Source organism: Ptychodera flava, chromosome 3, assembly GCF_041260155.1.
Source record: "Ptychodera flava strain L36383 chromosome 3, AS_Pfla_20210202, whole genome shotgun sequence".
Classification (NCBI taxonomy): domain Eukaryota; kingdom Metazoa; phylum Hemichordata; class Enteropneusta; family Ptychoderidae; genus Ptychodera; species Ptychodera flava.
Window position 1 is genome coordinate 41579587 of NC_091930.1, and position 16657 is coordinate 41596243.

The window sequence follows — 16657 nt, forward strand, 5'->3', positions numbered from 1 at the left end:
ATAAGAAAATATTATATTATAGCTTTGTCAATACCAGTAAATTTTGTGACGTCATACCCTTAGATTATTACTGATAATGTATCCGATTACCCATCTTTGTAACCCAAGATGTTTTCTATATCTACAATTTACTGGCATTGCCAAAACTATAAAACAATAGCAATGGTTCACCTCCACTGCCCATAAAGGACGATAGCAATTTTGCACCCCATTATGTACCCGGCTCCGCCACGTACATTATGTTGTGCAAAGTTTGCTTTCGTCCATCATGGGCCGAAAAGGGGTACATTATTGCTTTAAAAATGCATCTTACCTTTCATCAATGAAAAAATTATACCGTTCGACTTCCAAATGTTTTCCATCCAGTTTATGTTCTTTCTTGAGAACCCTGTTGGCATCTAAAAAGAAATAATAAGCTTCATTTGGAGAGATAACTTAAACGATTTCTAACCAAGCCCTAAGAATGACACTTGGGATAAAGCGCTGTGAAATATGACGCAAAGCACGCTTCAAGACTGCCACATATCATTCATTACTTTTATCTTGACCAACTTTTGATTGTTGTTTTTGTCCAGAAGAGTGTCGAGCTTTAGTTCCTAGGATGGCTAAAATAATTGGATAAGGAAAATGAGTAACTCTATTCAAAGACTAGAGCTAAATAAACATGAAGTTCTGAAATAATATAAAGTACAAAGTCAAGGGAGCAGTTGTATGAAAGCTAATTTTCTTTCTATCAAGATCGTTGTTATTTGCGAACCGTAACTTGTGGACATTATAACTGTATATTGAGGGTTGGATTCCATGTTAACGTGGTTTTGAAATCAAATAATCACAAATATTTTGCGTTTGTGTATGTTTGTCTCTCAATGTCCGTGCATCTCTGCAATGTTAACATAGGAAATCTCATGTTAGCTGTATTTCTAACCTACGAATTGTCAATACTCTGTTTCGTTGTTAGTTTACTTAAACATGGTCATTATAAGCTTTGAATATCCTATAACAATAAACAATAAATACCTTCAGGATTTTCAAATTGGATTACCGCTTCTCTTGTGCAGTCGTCAAAATAGATGTTTTTATATCTCCACCTCCGACTGCTGACGATTGAAGTACAATTCAAGCTTTTCCTTGTTAATACCCTCTTCAATGTTTTTAACATGGACAAATTCTCTGATGAATACTTGCGAAACAACCACAGTAGGGAAGCCACGCTCGATATGCTTTCTGACAGAGGTGAAATCTACAACTATACACGATAATGATGAATCCATGGCAGCAGAAATCTTGTGGGTTTTTTTAGATTTCTCCAACACTGAATATAAATGAACACGTCATGATAGTATTTGAAAAATACATTTTTATCCTACAAAAATCAACCAGATTAAAGTTTACTAGTTTTGTTGTGATGTGAAGGGAGCTAAATTTTTTCATGCTATATATTAGCTAAGTGTTTTGTCACAACTCAAGATGTGAAGAGTATACCTTTAATTTCCTCCGTGTTGGTAACTAAAACCGAGGTGGCACTGACCCACTCTATAGTTAGCTTTGCGTTGCGGAATTCTTCTGTTGCTTTTAGTTCCTTTCTCACAGTACTTCAGCCATGTTCTTGGCAAACCCATCATCAGAAGTGAATGTTTGTCTTCTCGACCACCAGCTAAAATCTTTGGAGCCATTTTTTCAACAGCAAGGCCGTAGTTGCTGAGAAGATCCGAATTAGACAGGAGAAGACGGACACCTGACAATAAACCAAATTACATGACAAATGGTCTGAATGAAAGAATATTTTTATAAATGAAAGTCAAAAAAATCTTAAAACAGGTTATGTTTTACCCCTTTCTTCGGACGTGGAAGAAGATGCTCTGATGTTTTATTTTATCTGTTATATGATAATGCTGGTATATATATATATATATATATATATATTATATATATATATATATATATATATATATATATATATATATATATATAGAGAGAGAGAGAGGAGAGAGAGAGAGAGAGAGAGAGAGAGAGGGGGGGGGGAGATTGCATTTTAGTAATTCGCCAAGCAGTCTGGAGGTAGGCCTAATAGCAGTCTTATATAATAACAGAACTGCGTCTTATATGGAAGGCAAACTTGTTCTTCCACTATGAATACTAAACATTCTGCGCGAGGCAGAAAGAGTGGAGAGAGTTCACTGGACCCCAACGAGTGCCTCATTCTGACCTTCAAACAGTTTAAGTTCCACATGTACATATGATAGTTCTCTCGAAAAGTTTGTCTCCTTAGGTGAACTATGAATAACAACCTGCCATGTCAGGCTAGTCCAGCAATTTTAACATAACGTTGACGCTGCAGATCAGTAAAGGTAAATTCCCGTACTTGTTATATGGGGGTACCGATACAACGATAAACTGAAGTTACACAAAATACCAATGTGAAGCGGAAAGATTTTAAAAATGTATTCATTCCAGTGAGCACTTAATCTGTTAGTGAAGGGGTGGAGCATTTGCAATGATTCTTTGTCCAGTCGCAAGATTCAACGCGATTTTCTCTCAACATGCAAACAGAGTCTTTGTGAAATACAGTGTTCTTAAAGCGACAGTAACTATTATCGACTTTTTTTCAAATTCAAAAATGTTTAGTGTATCAATGCCTAGTATTCAGCTTGTGAACACATTAAGTATACATGTGCAGAACATTATATTGCGCACACATGGATCTCAGTCCAGAATATGAAAATAAACTGCGCATAATAACAATGCATTGAATACAAGTAATGGCTGCAATTCTTACAACAATCTATAATGACAGAGAAAATCAGCAAATATTTGCCATTTTCATCTAATTAATTAACTATGCATATGAAAATAAATTAAAATATGCATATCTTTGCCCAGACATTATTTTGAAAGCTACGGAACCTTCTGAGATAAATTTAGAGATACAAATAGTTAAGTCAATGCCCCTGCTTGATGTGCAGCACATGGCTATAAAAATATTCATGAGGGGATGACTTGTCTTTGCAATGCTGCACGCTATCTTCTCTTGTAATTTCCATCAATCGATCATGGCAAATACTATGGTATAGCGGTGGTGAATTTGAAAATGACCAGGACTGGTGTTTGTATATGGATGCACCATGCAGACCTTCACAAAACCTATCCTGACATTTCTTGATTATAAAATTATACAAATCATGAAAAATGTTACCTATACATACATTACATTCATGTCATAGATATAACATGTATGTATATGTAATATTTCATGATATATGCATTATATATATATATATATATATATATATATATAAACAATTATATATATGTAACTTTTTGTCTTAATTTTTAATTCGTAGTGTATAAAAACAGAATACTTAATATGTTAGAAAACTCAGGTACCTGCTCATTAATATTATATATTTTGTGCAGCAGATTAATGAGCAGCTTACTTATCAACCGATCTATGAAAGCTTGGCCATAATTGACAGATCCAGGCAGATCCAGGGACTTCTGAAGACGTCTTCTTTCTCAGAGTACCTGGAAACAATTTTGTTTGTATAGCCTTGAAGCAGTTTTTTCCCATGTCCCCTGGGTGGACAATTTGTTTTCCTTTAAATTGTCGACAACATTTCGGCCCCACCAAAAGCAAATTGTCAGCTCTAAATAGGTCCTGTCCTATACCTTATGGTATTTGCTTCAATATGTTTGTTCCTTATGTGTGCTGTTTATAACAAACTGCCATCTCAGGCAAGTCTAAGGCAAGCCAAAGCATAACGTGAGGGTTACAGGTCAAGCGAGGTAAAATGCGATACTTATCATAGAAGTAGCCTGACATGGCAAGTCGCCATATACAGTACCTTATGTAGTCAGGGGAAACAATCGACTTTCAGTGTAGCGTAATGAACGTCACAACACTTGTATTGTTTACTAACCTTTCACCTTGCACACCTTCATAGACTAGCCCCAAGTCACTAAGTTTTCTTTACAGCAGTTACTGGCTTGCCAATTTCAAGCGTACTCGATAACTACGGATCTACGTAACAGCCTACCACTAGCTGGAGTTTTCCGCCGATTATTACTTTGATTTATTCTGTTTTGATATGTATGTGCCCACGGACTTGGCGCAAGTCTACCAGCTGCACTAAAACGGTCCAATACAGTAATTCTAGTCTTATTTCTATCACTCGAGATGTAATGCACGTTATTGGATAGGAGGTAGGGAGCAGTGAATTGTCCCTGTTTCTGGTGGAGTAAGGCTACATTCACAAACTCTTGAGGGAGGTTTCGAAAAAATCAGGGGTATGTTGGTGCATTTGAAGGGCTTGGGGGACTGTAAGGGGTACTCAACGAAACTGTCGTTCATTGATGTGAATATGTGCTATTGTCAATATATTTGTGTATAGTTTGGATGATTTTTAGTTAGCTTTGTTTTGTGTATTAACGGTAGTTTCTTATTTTACTCCTAAAAGTAATGAAAAGTCCAGTTATAACTTATCAACAGGGCCATATGTGTACAGTCAGTATTGTTATTGTTTAAAACTGAAATCAGTCCAAAGTACAATTCATTTGTCGTCAATAACAATGATTACAGTGTTTTCACAAGCTTTAGGGATTAGAACTAGAAACTGCTGTTGATATGCAGAAGAAAACATTCATAATCTGTTAATAGGCAAAGCTAAAAAAAATATGATTGTATATTCTATAATAATGTTAATTATGTTCATTTTTCCTTAACTCCAATTAATCTAACTTACTGTCTTGTGTTGCAAATTGTACAATTAAACTCTTCTTCTCCGTGAAAATGTATGTGATTTCTGCACCGACGCCAGTTGGATTACATGATGTAAGTTCCGTCGTCAATTGTCTTATTGGTATCTTCCTCTTGCAACCTCTAAGATTTTGAATGATTCGGATACACTGTAAACCATTCGTGTCATCTGCATACACAAAGTATAGTTATTGTTAAACCATTTGCCTGAGTATCGTATCCCTCCGATTAGACATTAAAGTTATATCCCTCTTTTACTCAGTTATCGATGCATATAGTTTAAAGTTCATAATATATAACCTGTAAACCGCATTGTCAATATTTATCCTACCTTTGGCTGGCCACGTGTTTCTGATTTTTGCTCAACTGCAGTATTTTTTTAACTGTAGTGTATAAAATGGAATTCTTGGTAATGAATTAAAAACCACAAAAAGGTCAAATCACTATGCCTTAGGCGGTCTCAAATAAGACTCTGAACACAGCTGATGACGTTAATATCCTAGGTACGCAGGTTTCTCTTAGAAAGTAAGAAATTAAGTGTGAACATTACAATGTCCTGTTACCTATAGATTTGCCTGCATTTTCTTTATCATCGGACGTCGCAACATCGTTACTAGCCATCCTGCTCAATGAGCGCACATTTGCCGGCTGCAACGTTGGAAATCCTTCACATTATAATGAATGCAGCATTGTATTCATTGTGTATTACTTGCTTCACGTTGATTGGCTGGACCTTTCGGCGTTGTATGCTGGTGTTGTACAACAGACGTTTCTAGAATGTTTGACTTGCCAAAAACTAAACAAATGAATTAGTCCGTTGAGTCATGGGGAAATCCCATTGCGTTATTACTAAACCGGCCCAATGCGGATTGATGAATAGGGCGATCATAAGAGGTGGGCTTATGCAAAGGCCTTTAACCCTAGTTTCAATGAAATTATGGGAGGCGACAACAAGTATCTGTATATAACGCAAGCCGTCGATGTATCCAAAAAGTTAAGTGATGCTACATTGGCACTATTTTAGAAATGGTATAGCCGCAAACTGATGACGTCAAATTACCCTACACAATACAATACACAGTGTCATATAATTACACGGCATCTGTATTTTGTGTACGACGATCTGAGGTCATCCGTTTGTGGCTGTACCACTTGTAAAATGATGCCATATATTTAAACAAACAATTATTTTAATTTTAATTAATCGCTATAAACAAGGGATTATTCTGAAATAAATAAAATGAATTTGTGAAGGCCAACATTATCATTAGTACTTTTTCCGCCACTTGAACCTTCGTTTTTCACAGACTTCGGTCAATGCTTTCTGTTTAACTATTTGGTTCATATTAATAATGCCTTCAATCTTAGATTTGAAGCAATTGTATTGTGAAATTAAATTTAAATGAATTTTTATTCCCGGTAATATAATGGAAGTGATTACAGAATCCAGCCCAGTGTAATTATACAATAAGTTTGAAAAGGGGTCGAAAATAGTTGTCTAGCAACTAATCTAGTCCAACCCCGTAACTATGTGTTATTCAATCGAACATATCACTGGGTATACCGTATAAATCAAACTGTCAAAACACTTCAACTCGTACAAGCACATGTACACATGTAAAAAAATCGCAATCATACCAATCCATAATCCAATAACATTAGGTCAGAATTCGTAGACAATAGTTGTAAACATAGACACAAAACAGCACATAACAGACAGTAAATAGACAGTGCACAAACAAAGTCAAATTCATGAAAGAAAGATAAATGGACCTTTAGCCAAAAGACCAAGAAGTGATGTCAGGTATTTCGAAAATAGTAAGCGCAGCCTGCCCCACATGTGGCATCCGCCATATATCAATCTGTAAGTCAGATAGGTAGTGGTCACTAACTAAGGCCCAATGTCACCGATGCCATCAGCGATCATTTGTCGAAGAGAGATATTGTATTAAAAAAGAAGAGAGACACTGTAATTTTTGTATTTAGCATAACTAAGATGTCATCTGTGTGATTAGTGATTAACTATCAGTTTTCAGAACATGTTTGTACTCTCGCTTGAAATGGCACCTGCAGTTAATATATCTGATATCAACGGCATACTGTTCCATATTTTGTTTTTGCAAATTTTGACCCTATCTATGTTTGATTTTGGGGATTATAAGATCATTAAGAATAATAATGGGCGAAAAAAGTCAGAAATCAGAAATTTCTGTGGGCAACCAATCCGTGGCACAATTCGGCCAACCAATACACCAATTTGCATTTTCAAAAAGAAAATCGAAATGGAGCTAATTTTCAATTTTCAAATGCTTTTATCATCTTGATTATTAAGTTTTAGGCCTATTTCTAAATTTGAAATCTTTGGGCTGAGATTGAAATATAGGAAAACAGGTGTATACTGCTGCGAGGATGGCACTTTATGGCCATTCAAATTTCCCCCTGTCAAACTCTATTTCCCACAATGCGTATTTCCGTTTTTCCAATTTTCAATATACCAAATGTCCGATTTTCCCATTTCATTAGGGGCGTGGCCCATTATCTTTTCATACCATGGCGGAAATAATTGTATCGAATTGGAATTAAGGTGTAACATTTATCTCAGTGTGACCAAATGTACTGGGGCGGGGCTTGGCTACGATAATTGTCACAAGAAACTTTTAAAAATAAGCGGGAGTGGGGGACTGGTCAGTTTCTTCGGCCTAGGAGGCCGGTGGATTCATGGGGGTCACCCTGTTTTTGACTTTGGTGATGGGGTCACCTATTTTGAAGTGCCCAATTAGGGGGTCAGTGTGTTTTTAAATTTCGACACGGGCTCATACTTGCCTAAAATGCATGAAATGCATCGTGCTAGCCATGAATTTAATCATTCAGTTTAATTTTTCGGCGTGCCCTTCATTTATGAGGTTATTACAAAAATATCGCAAAGGATGCACGAGGATATCGGCGCAGCGTATCGCTCGACGCGAAGCGGAGGGCGATGCACGGCGCCAATATCCTAGTGCATCCTTTGCGGTATTTTCGTGATAACCTAATTATTATTATTCTATCATGCTTCACTAGCACTGGGACATCAAATTGCCTAGCTGTGAAAACGCAGCTATCTGTTGGAGGGGTAGGGTGCATGGCTATGCAGGTCATCAAAAGGTCAACCCCGCCTTTTGATGACCCACATACACCTAGGCCTACCCCGCCAACAATAGCTGCGTTTCCACTGCTACAAATTGTCGGACGTAGTGACCGTTTTTAATGAAACGATGATGTAAATATATTCAAATACCAAGCTTCTGAAATAGTAGTTGTGACGACGAATTCCATTTGCTGAAAGTTAAGATTCGTACCGTAATTTTTAAATCTTATTTAAATGTTTTGGATATATACTCCCACAACTTTCCAGGCCATAAGTAACATTGTTGCGTGAGAAAAAAAACGGGGAACTCAGCGACTTTTGTTAAATAAAATTAATTGGAAGAAAACCTAATTGCTAACTGAAAGGATAAATTACTAACTGTAAAATTTGTACAGTTTACTCATCTCAGCCCGTATAAAGTTCCAGAGTTGAGTCAGACAGTGAGATAGACCATTGAGTGTGTGAGCAGTCCTTGGCGTGAAGATTTGAGTGCAAAGACCACAGTAGTGCAAAGTCTACAGTATAAATCCCGCGTGGTAGAGAGGGTCTTGAACATCTTGAAATTATACTGCTCGAGTTTCCAAAGTCTTGAAGTAACACATAAGTGGCACGATCCGAAATGTCTGACTGTAAAGACTGTGCCACCCGAGGATAATACTTAAATGGTTATATAAAAGAATATAATAACAATCTGGAACTTCTATAGGTACGCTAATTACTGTTCAAAAAATATCTCCATTTGTGAGTTATTGAATTTCATTGAGTTCTAAACATGACTAATTGCTTTCAAGGTTGTGAAGGACAGTGACCTTAAGAATGTTCTAGACTAATCAAACTAAGGTCATAAGTGCGATAAAATGATAAACATAACACACCTCCTCTTCAAATAAAGAAAGTTTTTCAAAGAAAACCTTTCTTTTACAAATGTGTTATTAAAAGTGTAAACAACAATAAACTGCAAATACGAGAGAGATAGTCTGCAATGAAATTGTCTCTGTCCTTGATATGTGTAATGTCAAGATTAATCTCCTGTAACATTAAACTCCATCTTAACTTTCTCTTGATTTTTGACTTTAATTTCTGCAGAAAAACGAGAGGGTTGTGATCAATATAAACCACTATTGGCAGATTTGAAAAAGTATATAAACTTGAAAATGCTTTTAAGCTAATATCTTAGATAAACACTCTCGTTCAGTGGTAGAGTAGTCTCTCAGGGAGTTGGTAAATTTGCGTGAAAAATAACAAACAGGAAGATCTATCCCATGACTATCCTCTTGCAATAAAATTGCAGCAGCAGCCGCATCACTAGCATCTACAGCTAATTTTAAATGCAAACTGAAATCTGGTGCAGACAAGATATGAGCCTTTACAGTATGGCTTTAAATGTATCAAATGCCTGTTGGCATTGTTCTGACAAACCAAACTTTACTTTTTTTTTAGTTAGTCAAGGGCGCAGTAATGGTCAAGAAATTTGGACAGAATTTTTGTAGTAACCAGAGCTGTCTCTTGCAATTTGGTATGGGGAAACTTGAAATAGCACTGATATTGGACATTAACAGATTTACCTCATCCTGTCTTACAGTATGTCCGAGGTAAGTCACCCTTGCCCAACCAAACTCAGATTTGGCGAAGTTGAAAGTCAACTTTGCTTTGCTCAGTCTCTCAAAGAACTTCCGCATGAGTTTGAAGTGTTCCTCCCAGGAGTCGCTGTACAGATCAACATCGTCGACGTAAACTTCACATACGTCTGAACCAGATATCACATCATTAATCATCTGCTGGAATGTTGCCGGTGAGTTCTTATTCCAAATGGCATTACCTTGTACTGAAACAATCCCTGGTGTAACAAAGGTGGATATTTCACGAGCACGATCCGTCAGAGGGACTTGCCAGAATCCCTTGAGTAGATCAAATTTTGTCACATGTTTGGCTTGTCCGGCACGATCAAGGCACTCATCAATCCTCGGAATTGGGAAAGTGCATGTCTTTGTTAGAGTGTTCACTTTCCTGTAGTCAATGCATATACGATAGTTTCGATCTTATATTGGCACAAGTAGGCAAGGTGAACTCAAGTTACTTTTATTGGTTTCAATAAAGTCATTGTCAATCACATATTTGACTTCTTCTTGGAGATATATGGCTTTTGTTGGATTCAGTCTGGATGGATGTTGTTTCACAGGCTTACTTTCCCCGACATCAACATCATTATAAATGATGTTTGTCTTCGTTGGAACATCTTGGAACAAGTGTTTACATTCGTGGATCAGTTGTTTCACCTGGTGTGGCTGTGTAGGCTGAAGGTATGCGAATTCGACTCAAGATTCTCCGGGCTCTGAATTCTGGAATTTGACATCTCCCAGCTTTGAATTTAGAATATTTTCACTCAAGTCAGTTTTACTATCATTGCCCTTATAATGGTTTCAACTGACTGCACTTACAGGTTGCGTTACATTAGGATAATTTCTATCTAAAAATAAGAATATTTATGTGGCATAACTGGTTTTGTTTTTGAAATCGCTTGAATTCTTATAAATTTTTATAGGGACCAAAGCAACGGTATTGAGTGGTTTGCTAGGAACTGGAAGAAGAATAAAAACTTTTAGACCAGGTTCAAACTTCCGTTTCGAGTTGTTTTTATTCTATTTAACTTTCATGGACTGCAGAGATGGTTCAAGATTTCCCTTGGCTTATTCACAGGTAGGCTAAGAACCTGTACTGTTTTTATGCCTAACTGCTCCATGACTATTGAAACACTCCAGACATACAGTTGGAGCCTTGATCGGACTGGACACATTTAGGAAGACCAAATAAAGTGAACACATTGACTATAGATCTCATTATAGTCTTTGCCTTTGTATTTCTAAGTGATATGGCTTCCGGGAATCATGTAGGTGTACACATTATTGTCAACATGTACTCATTTCCTGATCTTATTTTAGGTAGGGACTCAACTCAGTCTGTAAGTATCATATTAAATGGTTCCTGAAATGAAGGAATCGGCTGTAAAGGGGCCTTCGGAATGGTCTGATTTGATTTTTCTACCATTTGACAAGTGTGACAAGATTTATAGAAATGTGCTGCACCCTTCCTAAGATTAGGCAAATATAAATGACTGAGAATTTTATGATAGGTCTTCCTGATTCATAAATTCCAGCCCCGGGGGTTTTAATAGGCAAGGCATAATTGTTCAGCACGATAATACTTCAGAACAACATTTGATGTTTTATAGCCCAATCGTTATCAACTAAAACATCTAGCGATCTCCAAGGCTATCTGAAGTTTCAGCTTCATCAACAACACTGCAAACAACACAAAATATCTGTGTCTTTGTGACCTTGGTTGGCATCAGTTTTACTTGAAGTTTCGAATCCAAGGGGATGTAAACGGACCGATCCATATCAAACACCTGGCTGTGAAAGTTTTCACTTAAGTCAACGTCATTTTTGAGAATACTTTGACTTTCAGATTTGTTTTTGACATGGCAAAAGTAACAGCACATGCAGGGTACATTCAGGAATGTCCTGTTCAATTAGCTCTGGTTCCTGATCTAAACTACGTATATTGGTCATAAGAGGATTTATAGTGAAGGTGAATCCCTTCGAAAGGCAAAAAGGACACAATACTAAATTCACAGGTCCAGAAACAAAGTTCGAAGACAAATAGACATTATGGAGAGGAACAGGAATGTAGTCATTACAATCTACCTCCTTAATAAGAACTTTGGAACCTGAAAATGACTTTTCAGAAAACAGATGGGAATCTGCCAACAATAGAGACTAGGACGCCATGGTATCTCTTACAAGTATGACAGGGGAAGCAGAAGACAAATCACTAGAAAGTGATATCAAACAATCGTGAATAATGGATCGAAAATACCCATAATGCTATCTTGAGAAGAATTGAATTTGTCTTTACAAAGTTGTGATAAGAGGGATTAAATATCAGAAAATGTGTTGCACACTTTATTAGACTCCACTTGAGATGATGAGGAAATAAAGCCAGTGGATTCACTTTGACCACTCTTACCTTCACATTTCCTTTTCAATTTGAGAAATCTGACATTAAATGGCCGTATTTCTTAACAACAATAACAAAAAAGTGTACCAAATTGTTTGCCAGAAGGAGATTGAGACTCAGGATCTGATGACATATGAGTGTTACTTGAATGCTGTGAACGGTTGTCACTTCATTTTCTACTCTCCTTTGATTTCTTGCATGAAAATGAGAATTAAATCTGCCAAATATGCAGTATCTGCTTTTTGTTCATTGATGAATGTCTTGATGTCACTTAGAATGCACCTTTTAAGTTCCTCAATCAAAATGAGTTGCCATAACTTTGTATGATCTTGACGAACCTTCTCTGAAGAACACCATCGGTCAAACAGCTGTTCCTTTGTTCCAGCGAATTCAACATAAATTTGATCTTTCATTTTCTCACAGTCCCTAAACTTCCGACGATAAGCTTGAGGCACCAACTCATGCCCTTGAGGATTAATTCCTTCACAGAATCATAATCTGAAGCCTGCACAACTGACAACTTAATGTAAATTTCTCTAGCTTTACCCAACAAAGCACTCTGCAAAAGCAGAGACTAGGAATCCCTAGGCCAATTTAGACTCTGTGCAATTTTCTCAAAATGAAGGAAATATTTGTCAACATCGTTTTCTTGAAAGAGGGAGCTAACTAAAATGTTTAGTGACATCAAATTGTCCGAAGTGGATAATTTTCCTGTATGTCCAGCTCTAAACGTTTCATTTCTTGAACCATCGTATTTCTAACTGTAGTCGATGTTTTTCTAATTGTCGTTCCTTTTCTTAATCCTCTCTATCTTTTTCTCTGTTTTCTTCCATTTGTAATTGCATTTCAAATGTTTTCCTTTTCTAATGCTAATTCCTTAATTTCTACACCTGTCTGGCATATCTAAGTTTAATTTCTCGAGCTCTATAGAGGATCGTATGGTTGATCAGGCATATAATCATTCCAGGCGGATTCCTCAAATATCCTAAGCTTACTAAATGTTTTACAATATTTTATTGAATTTCCCCCTAGCGAATGGACCTTTTTACTTCTACTTTAAAGAAATTGCCAGTGCAATTCGGTCTGAGGGAATCAAATGTGTTCGATCAAGGTCCTCAATAAATCCGTCTGGCTTCATTTCGTCATTATGAAAATTTGCTTAGTTCACAATAGAGTGTAGTCTAGGGAAGGCTGGCAAAATTTTGTCAAATGGCTCGAAATTGTCGACTCCTATACAAGCCCTCAATTTTGTTACGTGAGAAAATAAACGGTAATCTCAGCGATTTCTCTAAAATAAAATTTATGACAAAATATAACTAACAAATAAGTCTATATATAAAGTACAAACTGTAAAAGTTTGCAGGCAACTTATCTTAGCTGGGACGGCAAAGCTCCAGTCTCAGAGTTGTAACAGTCAGTCGGATGAATGAACAGTCCTTTGGCTTGCAGGCTTGAAGTTGCACAAAGTCCACAGTAGTGTAAAGTCTACAGTATAAATGTGGTAGTGAAGGTCTTGAAAATCTTGAAATTAATACTGCTGGAGTTTCCAAAGTCTTGAAATAAGCGACAAGTGAAACGATCCAAAATGCCTGACTGAAAACTGTGCGCCCCAGTATTTATACTTAAATGGCCATATAAGAAAATATTAGAACAATCTGGAACTTCTATATGTATGCTAATTACTGTTCTAAAAATATCTCTACTTGTGACTAATTGAATTCCATTGAGTTCTAAACATGACAAGGTCGTGAAGGACATTTATCTCAGGAATGTTCTAGACTAATTAACTAAGATTATGAGTGGGATAAAATGACCTACATATTGACAACATGTGGAAGAACAGAACGTTATAACAAACACAAACGCAAAAATACTCCTGGTAACTTGCTTATTGACTTGACAATGGCAATTTCCTGTTCCCATGACAAACATTTGTCGATTGCAGCCCCAACAAAAGAAGAACAGGTCACTTATAAATTGGTACATCACTTAATGTGAGTGTTCCAGAGGTACCAATCGTATTCCTAATAACTGGTATAACTGTATCCCGGGTAGTTCGACTGTCTTTTAAATTGACCAGACAATTAAAACCCGGACAATGGTTCATATTATCAACCCCCCCCCAAAAAAAAAACACAGCAAATTCTATTCTATTCTCATTTGAACTTACAAACTTAGAATCACATAAAATTTCGTTCAGAATCAGAAAATCAAAATTACAACTTTAAAGAAATCTTCCCCACATTATAAAAAACTACTCGGATTACACTAACTACTGAAACACAACTTAGAAACCTGTGATCGTAAAATGGGAAGATATATGATCCTTCCACTTTAAACTTTTGGGTATGTCTCCAAATCTGAGACTTTTAAAAGTTCATTATTGTCAATACCAAAGTATTCAAATACACATACATGTAAGCACAGTCATGAAAAAAAACAAACGACTTTGTCTTGGATTTGTTTTTGAAGAGTAAAGCTTTAATAATTCCTAAAAGTACATCCACACCAAAGTACTGTCTTCAAGCAGTGAAAACCAGTGAACCATTGCGATGCACTGTGTGTAGACACAATCAATGCAATTCCATACATGGTCACCACGCTCAACAACACGCAGCAGTCGATATATTTAAGTATTCCACAGAATAGACCAAAAAAGTTAAAAGTGCATTGAACGAGCCTTATGATTTAAACTTGTATATACTAGTTGACTATACAATGCCATGACTGGAGCTCAAATCTGTAATGTTTACGTGAGTGTCGATTTCATGTATGAGATAAAAGTGAACAATTAATACCCGTCATTACAAGTCAGAATATTAAACAAACTGAAGCCATCATATTTCTATCTTTCCCCTTGTTAATGAGAAGCCAGATTCCCATATCTAGAATGAATTTAATCATGAAATTTGCAAAGTAATAAAAAACTAGAGTAGCTTACTCGGGACGTCATACAACCATTGAACCTCTAGCAAAAGGTGCTACTTAGGGACGGACCATTAGATCTTGGGAGGGGGGTGGTCAAAAACAGAAAAAAAAACTTCAGAGCAGAAAGTTAGGAAAAAAATCTTCAAACTAGTTTGCAAAATAAAAAAAAATAAATAAGAAGACAAAGGCGTAAAAGAAAAATCTGCAAAAGTCTTTAAAATTTTGAATTTTTTTAGATTTTACCGAGAGAAAGCAACTGTCTGTATTTTTTAGTACATCCTCCCGGCACATTTTTAATTTTAATTTATACTATTTAGAGTGACTGTATCCCTTATACTGGAAGTTGTGATTATCTTATCTTTTCAGGACTTTTGTATTCTGATCACTTGAACATTATGAAATTATAGAGCCTGTTTTCTACTTGTTTCCTGCGTACAACCCAAGCAGGTACACTAGGTAAAACATTGAAACTATGGTATGGTTGTCAAGACAGAAAGTTGTATTTGCCTTTTAAGATCAAGGTAAACAGATGCAGGCCACATCAGTTTCATTTTTTTCACAGCATTTTATTGCAATGATGAATGCAAGAATGGGTGAACAAGTAGAAACACGTCAATAATGATAAAACAACATATCAAGTCATTATGTATTATTTTGCTTTTGAAAAGGCATTTTCAATTCTTTTTTCTCAAAAAACAGCCTCAAAAAACAACAGCAACACATGTTTTAACATTCAACAATACACTACGTAGAAGCCATCTATCCAACAAATCCCAACACAAAAAACACACAAAAGGGTTGAACTTTGAAAGTTTCTCGACAGCAAATACTGAATAAATCTGCATGAATAATCGTTTTTGTGTAGCAAATTTCAAAGAAATTGGACAAGCCCTTTCAGAGAATACAGATTTTTTGACCATGAATGGCATAAATTGCCCTAAAATTAAAAAGACAAATATTGAAATTTCAACACATCTATACACATCCAATCAATTTGGACATGCTGCTACAGAGAAAGAGATGTTTTGATCAAAAAAGGGCAACAATTGCTCAAAAACACAAATATGCAAATTTAATTATATTATTTAGCTTATTTTAGCTTCTCAGCTTGTCAAAATCAATTGTAAATCATGAGATATGCATGATGTTTGTGGGGTGAATGTAGGCATTTCACCATGCAGTAGAAAGGGAAGCCAGGAAACCAAAATAGTCAATTTTCAAAACTATAGGAAGCTACTGAGGAGCAAGAAGACCATGTTTCAGAGGAAGAGTGTAGTCCGAAAAAAATGCTCCCAAAGTGCCACCAAATCACCATTTTATCTCTATTTTTCAAAAGCTCCAACAGCAGGAGGGGGACCCCCCCTCCTGACCTCCCCCCGCAAAAATACTCCCCAAGTGCCACCAATTAACACCATTTTAATCTCTATTTTTCGAAAGCTCCAACAGCAGCAAGGGGACACCCCTCTGCTGCCTCTCCCCCGTGACCGCTTGCGTGGCCGCTTGTGATGCTTGGCACCACATCTTTGCCCTCTTTATCTTCAGACAGCGACGAACTAAAAAAAAATTATAAATCTGAAAATTTACTCTGAAAAAAAAAAATTTGCACAGCTAATCTCAATTGGAAAAAAAAAATCAGAAATTTACAATAGTAAAAAAAATTTTCACAATTTCATTGTGACCATCCCCCTCCCAAGGTCTAATGGTCCATCCCTTACAATCAAATTTCTGATTATCTTTTTGACTATGTAGTGTCAGACATACGGTAGAGGCGTTCTAAATATTATTCCAAAATTGCTAGGTAGCTATCGCATACCTGATTTTGGTATTTTGTG

At 36.4% G+C, this 16657-nt stretch overlaps 1 protein-coding gene across 1 annotated transcript; it reads right to left on the reverse strand.

Annotated features, from left to right (window-relative positions):
- Positions 1-284: 284 nt before the first annotated feature.
- Positions 285-5546, reverse strand: LOC139130047 (uncharacterized). Its single transcript, XM_070695766.1, has 5 exons — positions 5317-5546; positions 4740-4922; positions 1483-1735; positions 1018-1240; positions 285-398 (listed from the first exon to the last, which is right to left on the reverse strand). Exons 1-3 carry the CDS (start codon positions 5372-5374, stop codon positions 1485-1487), a joined length of 492 nt encoding a protein of 163 aa, XP_070551867.1. The 5' UTR covers positions 5375-5546; the 3' UTR covers positions 285-398; positions 1018-1240; positions 1483-1484.
- Positions 5547-16657: the final 11111 nt, after the last annotated feature.